The 10,300-nt window shown below is 50.5% G+C and overlaps 1 protein-coding gene across 1 annotated transcript; it reads left to right on the top strand.

Moving 5' to 3' along the window:
* The first annotated feature begins 480 nt into the window (after nt 1-480).
* On the top strand, nt 481-5,307 carry CNGA4 (cyclic nucleotide gated channel subunit alpha 4). Its single transcript, XM_021685698.1, has 6 exons — nt 481-542; nt 684-785; nt 989-1,095; nt 1,409-2,054; nt 2,826-3,175; nt 4,847-5,307. Exons 1-6 carry the CDS (start codon nt 481-483, stop codon nt 5,305-5,307), a joined length of 1,728 nt encoding a protein of 575 aa, XP_021541373.1.
* The last annotated feature ends 4,993 nt before the right edge of the window (nt 5,308-10,300 follow it).

Raw genomic sequence — 10,300 nt, 5'->3', positions numbered from 1 at the left:
ACTAATTCAGCACCTGACACAAATGAGCCATTCAGTAAATAGTTGTTAAATGAATAAATAATGAGGCCCAAGCGGAGAACTTGCACAAAGTAAAACGGAATGACTGAGCTTATACTGGCAGGCCCCTCTCCTGACTTAGAGGACCCCTAAGTTGTGCAGCTTGGCAGGGCGGGGGAAGGAACAAGGCCCAGGCTTACTTCTGAGGTATGCACCCCCACCTTCTCCAGGGACCTCATTAGAGATGTTTAGCTGGGCAGGTGTAAGCCCAGGCCCTGGGGGACAGGGTGGGGCGCTGGGGCCACACTGCCTCTGCACCTTCAGTAGGGGCTGGCCCTGGTTGTGTTGCTAAGAGCTTCAGAAGTCGGAGGCAGAGGAGTCACAGCGGGAGACCAAGGGCAGCCTCTTCCAGGCAGGCAGGCAGGCAGGCACTATAGGCAGAGGCCCTGGATACCCCACCTCCAGGCACCAGGCCACGGAAGCATGAGCCAGGACAGCAAAGTGAAGACGACAGAGTCTAGCCCCTCTGCCCCATCCAAGACCAGGTGAGAGATCCTGGTCCCCTGCGTCCAATCTGTCCACCTAACTGGATGGAGCCTGATTCTTCTTGATGTCCCCGGTAACAAACTCAACAATGAATGTCTGGTGAAAAAAATGAAACCCTGCTTCTCCTCTTCCTTCCACAGGAAGTCACTGCCTGTCCTAGACCCATCTGGGGATTACTACTACTGGTGGCTGAACACAATGGTCTTCCCAGTAATGTATAACCTCATCATCATCGTGTGCAGGTTTGGCAGGACGCTGGAAGAAGGGCCTTAAGCTGAGATAAGGGCTCAAGGGTCAGGCCAAGGAAAGGGGCAGGCCCTTGGGCCAGGCCGGAAGGAGGGGCAGCACAGAAGAGAGGGCCCAGGGCAGAGTGCTGAGTGCCTTGGGGAGATTGCCTTACACAGAGGGTGCTCTTGAGCCAATCTCTTCTGTCCCCACCACACAGAGCCTGCTTTCCTGACTTGCAACACAGTTATCTGGTGGCCTGGTTAGTGCTGGACTACACAAGTGACCTGCTATACCTACTGGATATCGTGGTACGCTTCCACACAGGTCAGTGAGCCCAAGGCTGACCCTTTGTTTCATGTTACCTTCCTAAAGAGGGCCTCTTAGTCACAAGGAAGTGACCCTCTCCTTGAGAGCACTTTCACATGTCTCCATGCTTCACAACACCCCTGTGCCCATCCCAGAAACCCTGGAGCAAGGTTATGCCCACCCCCACCCTGTCCCCATGTCTGTCTCCCTGTCCTACCCTGGCCTGCCCACCCTCACCCTTATTACAGCAGCAGGTAGGTGCCCTGATTCAGCCCCATGCCTGACCCCATCTCATGGTTGACCCCGGCCTATCTCCAACCCCCATCCCCAGGATTCTTGGACCAAGGCATCCTGGTGGAGGACAAGGGCAGGATTTCAAGTCGCTATGTTCGCACCTGGAGCTTCTTCTTGGACCTGGTTTCCCTCGTGCCCACAGATGTGGCCTATGTGCGGCTGGGCCCACACACCCCCATGCTGAGGCTGAACCGCTTTCTGCGTGTGCCCCGCCTCTTTGAGGCCTTTGACCGCACAGAGACCCGCACAGCTTACCCAAACGTCTTTCGCATCACCAAGCTGATGCTCTACATTTTTGTTGTTATCCATTGGAACAGCTGCCTGTACTTTGCCCTGTCCCGGTACCTGGGCTTCGGGCGTGACGCCTGGGTGTACCCTGACCCCGCACAGCCTGGCTTTGAGCGTCTGCGGCGCCAGTACCTCTACAGCTTTTACTTCTCCACGCTGATCCTGACCACCGTGGGCGATACACCGTTGCCCGCGCGGGAGGAAGAGTACCTCTTCATGGTGGGCGACTTCCTGCTGGCTGTCATGGGTTTTGCCACCATCATGGGGAGCATGAGCTCTGTCATCTACAACATGAACACTGCAGATGCAGCTTTCTACCCGGACCACGCACTGGTGAAGAAGTACATGAAGCAGCAGAACGTCAACCGCCAGCTGGAGCGGCGAGTTATTGACTGGTGAGGATGCTGGGGCCCCAGACCAGGACACGGAGAGGTGTTCTGGATAAAGCCTGAGGAAAGTGGCTGGGTCCTTATTGCCTAGCGGGCCAGGCAGGGCAACTAGGGCATGGCATTCATCGGGGTGGGGGGGGTCACTGGGTGGGGCTTAGAAAAGAATGTCTTCTACTAGTTGCATCTGGACTTAGGGGGCTGGGTTGGATAAGAGATTGATAGGGAGAGGAACTCATACCCAAGGAAGGATAACCTGGAATAAAAACTGCCACTGCCTGGTAGGGCTCAGAAGGCCCTGGAAGGGGTAAAGGGAGAAGAGCCATACTTCCCAGGGGATGGCCAACAAGATGGTTGACTATGTCATAGGTGTCCATACGATGGGATGAACAAAAGGAAATGTCAGCAAGCTAGGAGCCAAAGCAGAGGACCGCTAGATACAGGGTTCAGTCATTGAAGTAGGTATCAGTGGGATGCTACGAGGCGTCACTGAATGGTGGGGGGTGGGGGGGGAAACTTGACAGTAGGTAAAGGGTGTCTTATTCATTGTCAACTGGTGGAGGCTTTCAGGCCCTGGGTGAGGAAGAAGAGGTATAAACATATCTGTGAAGTGATCCTGGAATGAAGATATTCATCAGCCAAATATCCAGTGTTCCCATGACCCCTGTGAGATCTCAGGGTGATCGGGTCCTTGGCCGAAGCTTAGCTAAACCCTGATGGAAGGAATAGAGGCAGGCATGTAGGGGGCTGGTGAGGAACTACTGTTGCCCTTGCCCCCAGGTACCAGCACCTGCAGATCAACAAGAAGATGACCAACGAGGTAGCCATCTTACAGCACTTGCCTGAGCGGTTGCGGGCAGAAGTGGCCGTGTCCGTACACCTGTCTACTCTGAGCCAGGTGCAGATCTTCCAGAACTGTGAGGCCAGCCTGCTGGAGGAGCTGGTGCTAAAGCTGCAGCCCCAGACCTATTCGCCAGGCGAATACGTCTGCCGCAAGGGGGACATTGGCCGGGAGATGTACATCATCCGTGAGGGTCAGTTGGCCGTGGTGGCAGATGATGGCGTCACACAGTATGCTGTGCTTGGTGCGGGGCTCTACTTTGGGGAGATCAGCATCATCAACATCAAAGGTAGGAACCTCAGCGTTTGTTCCGGGACAGGGCTGGTGCGTAGGACAGCAGAACCCTCTCCTGAGACCAAATGGTACTTCAGGGCCTACAGGCTACAGAAACCTGGCCTTGACCTGAGTCACTAGAGGGCTTACAAGAGAAGCAGGACATGGAGGGCCTGTCCCCTGAGAAGAAGCTGAGCCAAGGTTAGTGTACAGTGTGGATCCTTGGGAAGAGGAGGTAGATCTGCTCTGTGGGTGTCAACCCGAGATACCAACAGATCAGTGGAAAGTGACAGAGGTGATGAGAATAAGAATAGATAATATTTATTGCACACTAACTGCATGCCACGTTCAAAGTGCTTCACATGTACCAACTCACTCAATTCTCACCGTAATTCAGTACTATTATCTGTACTTTCACGGTGAGGAAATTGGGGGACAGAGATGTTTGGGAAACTGTCCAAGGTCATTGAGGTAATAAGGACACACACTTGGAGTCAGTACAAGGAACTTCCTCACAGCCAAGGGGAAAGGAGGGTAGAAGGAAGGCATTGCCATTCACTCCACCAAATCCAGGCCAGGCCAGGTGCTGCACCCTGGCTCATTGATTCCTTTATCTGCCTTTGCAGTAGGCGCTGTTGGCATGCCTCATCACAAGCAAAGGCACTGAGGCTCCAGGAGATGGAAGAACATGGCGGGGGTGGGGGGAGCGCACTGTCATTGACAGAAGCCACACAGGCTGTCAGCCTGGGGATCTCACTCTCTAGTTGTTCCAAAGGCCTCGCATCTGTCCTCCAGGGACCCTTCAAGCTCCACTTCCTGGATGCAGTCAGCTGCTGTCTACATGATTTTGGACAAGTCATTTCCCTTTTTGAGGCCTCAGTTTTCTCATCTCTCCGACAGGGGTAATTTTGAGAACCCAAAGAGTTATCTGTGAGCATCAGAGGAGTTCTGTGGGTAAGGCCTCAGGACAGTGTCTGGTGCATAGCAAGTGTTCAGTTCCTATGCCCCTTCTGAGTCCTTCTAGCTCTGAGCTTTGCAGCATTCAGCCTAATCGATCTTTCCCACAGCCTCTCACCAATATCTTCCTAAAATGTGAATGATACCATACAGCTCCACCACTTAAAATATTTCAGTGTTTTCCCACTGCCCTCAGCATAAGGTCTGAACTCCCTGGCGTGGCTTGCCACACCCAGCCTGCCCCGCCCTCCCCTCCTCCTTCCACTCTCCTCCCACCCTGTCCTTCAGCCACTCTGGACTGCTTACAGTTTGCTCCAGCCACCTAACTGGCTGCTGCCCCCATCCCTCTGCTGGGAGGCCACCCCGCCCCTCCCCCTGCCCTTCCCCTCTGACCTCCTGCTCAGTCAGGCATCACTTCCAAAAGTTTCTGCCAGCTTGTGAGGGGCTCTTTACCTATCTTCCCACAGCACTGGATGCATACGTCTACACCGCACCAGCTACACTGTTTTGCAATTAACCCGTTAAATGCCTATTGCCTCTAAACTATGAATTCTTGCAGGCAGATCACTATTACCCACCCAGCACAGGGCCTGGTCCCCAGTCACATTACTGAATGAAAGAATTAATAGGCCCAAAAGCAGAAATATGGAGATGGGGACTTTCAGGACTGAAAAACCCCCACACCTATCCTGACTAACTGTCCTCCCATGTGTCTGCCCATGGGCCACAGGAAACATGTCTGGGAACCGCCGCACAGCCAACATCAAGAGTCTGGGGTATTCAGACCTGTTTTGCCTGAGCAAGGAGGACCTGCGGGAAGTCCTGAGCGAGTATCCCCAGGCCCAGGTCGTCATGGAGGAAAAGGGCCGTGAGATCCTGCTCAAAATGAACAAGCTGGACGTAAATGCCGAGGCAGCTGAGATTGCCCTCCAGGAAGCCACAGAGTCCCGGCTACGAGGCCTTGACGAGCAACTCGATGATCTACAGACCAAGTTCGCTCGCCTCCTGGCCGAGCTGGAGTCCAGCGCACTCAAGATCGCTTACCGCATCGAACGGCTCGAGTGGCAGACTCGAGAGTGGCCAATGCCTGAGGACCTGGCTGAAGCCGATGATGAGGGCGAGTCTGGGGAGGGAACTTCCCAGGGTGGAGAGGGCAGGACTGGTCAGGAGGGACCCCCAGACCCAGAGTGACCCATTCCTAGCCCTAGGATTCCTCCGAGGGAATCCAGAGTTGTAGGAAAACCTGCCTGCAGAAACTCTGCCATCCCGTCTGCTAGGTACAGAGATGGGAGTGAACTGGGGTGTAGATGCTCACCTAGAGGTATGGGAGTATAGCACCCATTTACCCCCACCCCCCGCGAGAGCACGCATGCGCACACGCACACGCAGTTACATATATACATACTGCACCCAAGGCTGCATTCCGTATAAAATACTCTGCAGTTTCCATTTTCAGAACACATATGCTTTCTCACAAACATAGGTATGTCTTAAACCCACATAATATATACACATTCATTCATGCACCTCATAAAGACCCATATACTGAGACTCACACACCATGGACACACAGATGCCCTACACAGGTGTGCACACACTTGTGAACACACAGAAACACACCCAGAGCCCTCTTCTTCCAAGATATCCTTTAAATGCCTCCCATATGGGAAGTTCACAAATGTAACCTGCAAGTTGCACTTCAATAAAGTATTTGCTTCCTCAATAAGCATTTATGGTAGGGACAGGAAAAGGCGAAGCCAACGGTGGGCCAGGATGAATTCTGTCTGAATTCTGAGTCACAGGGGCGAGGGGCACAGGCTGTGTAGTAGCTGGTAGGTTTGATTCAAAGGGGCTGGAGTACATGATGAATTGAGAATCAGTGCTGAGCCAAGGCAGAGCTGGGTTATGCATCACACTCTTGTTAAGAGTACACATGCTTTCACAGATATGTTCACATATACACACTGACAATTATATTTCATTCCAGAGTGTGTATCCTTAACTTTTTGAACTCTGGGTGATTTGACCTAGCTTAGTGGACCAGAGCAGACACCTCTCCTCTTTCTTCCTTCCTCTGGCCCAGCCCTGGAGCCTGGGGCTCGGGCTACCCCATGTTCGGGACTGATTTCAAGGGGAGAAGAGCTTCCAGGGCCACTCACCTGGGCCTGCGCTGTCCTGTCAGTTGTTCAAGCTGGCTTTGATGCTGCCAGAAATCCAGCCCTCCCTCTATATGGTATTTCAAAATACAGAGTGGCAGATAGAGACTAGGAGTGGAACATCCTGGTTGGGACCAACTGGAGATTAGTGTTTGGGGAGTCTTTAAGTAACTTTGGCATACTTGGAGGGAGGCCTGCAGGCTTGGAGCAGAGAAAGTATTGTGGGGTCTCTGGGGAGGAATCTGATATCATCTCCGAATCACATTCACCCTGCTCACAACTTTAGCTCCTCCAGGGCCTGGCCAGTCTTTGGTCTAAGCTGTGCCAGGTGGCATTTTAAAATGTACCTCGGATTGGGGCGCCTGGGTGGCTCAGTTGGTTAAGCGACTGCCTTCGGCTCAGGTCATGATCCTGGAGTCCCGGGATCGAGTCCCGCATCGGGCTCCCTGCTCGGCAGGGAGTCTGCTTGTCCCTCTGACCCTCCCCCTCTCATGTGCTCTCTCTCTCTCATTCTCTCTCTCTCAAATAAATAAAATCTTAAAAAATAAAATAAAATGTACCTTGGATTTAATTTATCAATATGACTGAGTGATGACACATAGAGGTCAATGCCATTGAAAGAAGAATTTATTACTGGGGCGCCTGGGTGGCTCAGTCGTTAAGCGTCTGCCTTCGGCTCAGGTCATGATCCCAGGGTCCTGGGATCGAGCCCCATATTGGACTCCCTGCTCGGCGGGAAGCCTGCTTCTCCATCTCCCACTCCCGCTGCTTGTGTTCCTTCTCTCGCTGTCTCTCTCTGTCAAATAAATAAATAAAATCTTTAAAAAAAAAAAAGAATTTATTACTTACGGTCCCCAAGAGGAAGGGGCACCCCCCCATGCAGGGCCACACAGGGAAGCACCATGGTGGTGAGAAAGGAGAAGGAGCAAGGGAAAAACATGGGCAAAAAAACTCTTACTACACTAGTGCTGGAAAGGTTTTAGGTGGGGACATCCCCTACTGGGCAGGAAGCAAAGATTTGGGAGCTTGTGGTTGGAGAGCTTGTAATATGATTTTCAAGAACCCATGAAAGCGAGACCACAGAGGAGATGTAAACAACTCTGGCGCTCAGGTTGGCCCATGATTTCACGATGCTAAATCATCAATTACCAAATATCAAGAATGATTCTTACAGGTAGTACAAGAGAATGAAGGGTTGGGCCCTCGGTGCTGTCAGGGCAGGATGAGTGGGAGCATCTGCTGATGTGTAGTCATGGAGACAGTCCCTCAGAACTGGTGGTGTCCTCAAAACCATCTCAGCTAGCCACAGGAACTGAGGCTGCGGCTGGAGCCCAAGTGTCAGGAGGCACCACGAGGATCATTACACATTAATTCATTTAACAAGATGTGGTTATTTGCGATCTCTTCCTCACAAAATATGAGGGCTGGCACTCAGTCTGTCTTGTTCATCTCTGTCTCCTCAGGGCCAAAACTATGCCTGACACAGCTTGTGTCCTCAGATAGATATTTGGCAACCAAAGAGATGGGAGTTCAAACAGATAAAGGCCCAATGTTGGAGAAAGGTGTGTGTCGATTTCTTGAGAGATTTTTCTACCATCTCTGCCCTCAAATTGTGTTGAGCTAGAATGGGTGGGTATGTTATACAGGCCATTTTTGTGGTACCCGATGGATTTAGGGAGCTGAGAATAAGCTTTCCATTGACACAGTGTGCACACCTATTCCAAGAGAAGGCTCTCTTAGAAGAGGTGGCTCCTGTTACCCCCGTAGAATCCTGGTCTACAACGCAAGGCCATCTTCCCTGTCCTGGATGCAGAAACAAAACTCTTCTGGGGCCAGAGGTGTGTCTAGCTCTGCCTTTGCAGTTCCAGGATGAGGAAGCTTCCTCATGGCGGAGCCAGCTTGCCAGAAGACATCTTGAATATCAGCAACTCCATGCTGGGGTCCTCTGGTGCTGGAGTGACTTCCATCCCTGCATGACAGACACTGTTTTGACAATTTGGGATCAAACTGGACAGAGTTAGGTCAGGACAGGCAGAATGGGCAGAATATTAATATTAATATTAGTTACTGTGTATTAAGTACTAAGCTAAGTACTTATATATGTGGCAGGAAACTTTATTGAGATACTCATTTAGCTTTTGTCCATTTCATCCCTCCTCCCATCATAAGAAAGCAGCTAAATCTTTGTATCTCCTAGACTCACAGTTTTGTTTTGTTTTTTAAGTAGGCCCCATGCCCAGCATGGAGCCCAACGCGGGCCTCAAACTCACAACCCCGAGATCAAGACCTGCGTTGAGATCAAGAGTCAGACACTTAGCCAACTGAGCCACACAGGTGCCCTAAAGCTTTTTGAATTATACAGTCAAAACCAGAAATTTTCAGAAACTCTCTACCCTAACTTTTGTTTGTGACAACAAGGGGTTCTAGGTGAATTGTGCCCAATTGTCTTGGAGGGCTTAGAGTTGAAGAAGCAGGAGCTTCTGAACCTGAGGAGAGGAGAGTCCCCAAGACTAAGAAAAAGAATGGATTTTTGAGTATTATATTCGTTTTCTTTTGCGGCTATAACGTGTTTCATATAAACATGGGTTTAACAGCTTAAAACAGAAACCGTTTATAATTTCACAATCCTGTGAGGCAGAAATTCCGGCACAGTGGGCACAACTGGGCCCTCTGTTCAGGGCCTCCAAGGCCAAAATCAAGGTGTTGGGTGAGCTGGCCTCTTTCCTAGAGGATCTGGGGAAGAAGCTGCTTCCAGGATCACTGAGGTTATTAGAAGAATACAATTCCTTTCAGTTGTAAAACTAAGGCCCTTGTTTCCTTGACACATGTCCCCTTTATCTTCAAGCCAATGAAGTTGTTGTGAAATCTTTCTCATTCTTCATATCTCTTACTTCCCCTTCTATTACAAGGCTGAGAAAGATCTCTGCGTTTTAGAGCTCCTGTGGTTAGATTAGGTCCACCTAGATAATCCAGGATAATCTCTCTACTTTAAGGTCAGCTGATTATTAATCTTACTTACCTCCACAAAGTCCCTTTTTTTGCCATAATCACAGGAGTAACACCAGAGAGCAAGGTAATGGGAGCCAAAATTCTACCTATCACAGGGTTTCTGGGGAGGAAAAGAGCCTGGACCCCACTTTCACAGGGGGCCCAGAATAGGGACCACTATGAATTGAGTCTTTGGAAAGGGGAGAAAGATTACCCTGGCTCAAACTCCTACAAGACCCTGCAATGGAGCCTCAGAGCAGTACCACCTAGGCGGAGCACTGGCTTGAGCAAGGTGCATATCCCATAACCAAGCATGGTCTCTAAGCCCAGGCCTTCCTCTCGCCCAGATAGTCTGTTCAACATAAAACCCACAGAGGCTTTTTGCAAGACGCTAAATTGTGGGTAAAGAGAGTGAAAGAAAGCCAGCAAACATAAAATGAGATTAAATTTTCCGTAAGGTGGGCGGTTAAAAGCTTAGATGACGATTGTCTGATTTAGGGAATCGAGGAAAGGTCCCATTTTTTCACCTACTGTTGGGGAATCGTTCATAACTGCTATCTCATACATTACCTCATTATCTCTTATAACAACGTTAGGAAGCTTAAACTGTTATTATGCTTATTTTTCCAAATCAGAAACTGAAGTCCGTGGAACAACTAAAAATATTAGATATGACGTATTGAGAAGCTATTTTATGCCAGGTCCTGGGTTAAGTGCATTGTCTCAATCAATCCTCACAAGTACATTAGAAAGATGCTACTACTACCCCATTTTAAAATGAGGAAACCAAGGCTCTGGGAGACTAGATGATTTGCCCAGTATCACAGGGGTCCCAAGTCACATGGAATAAAACCTAGGTCTGCCTTGCTGGTTCTTTTAGGGAGATAAGTAAAGGGCCTGCCTCAGCTGCGGCTGAGGCCAGGCAAGCTCCCACCTTTCTTAAGAATGACTGTTGCAAGCAGTATCGGGGGTAGCCTGGGGAGAAGCTGGTAGTGCAGAGCAAAGCTTGTGAATCACCAGCAAGCCTGCCCAGTGTGCTC

The sequence above is a fragment of the Neomonachus schauinslandi genome, chromosome 11, assembly GCF_002201575.2.
Source record: "Neomonachus schauinslandi chromosome 11, ASM220157v2, whole genome shotgun sequence".
In the NCBI taxonomy this organism is placed as follows: Eukaryota; Metazoa; Chordata; class Mammalia; order Carnivora; family Phocidae; genus Neomonachus; species Neomonachus schauinslandi.
Note: the sequence above shows the minus strand (reverse complement) of the source record. Positions and strands in the feature narration are given on the sequence as shown.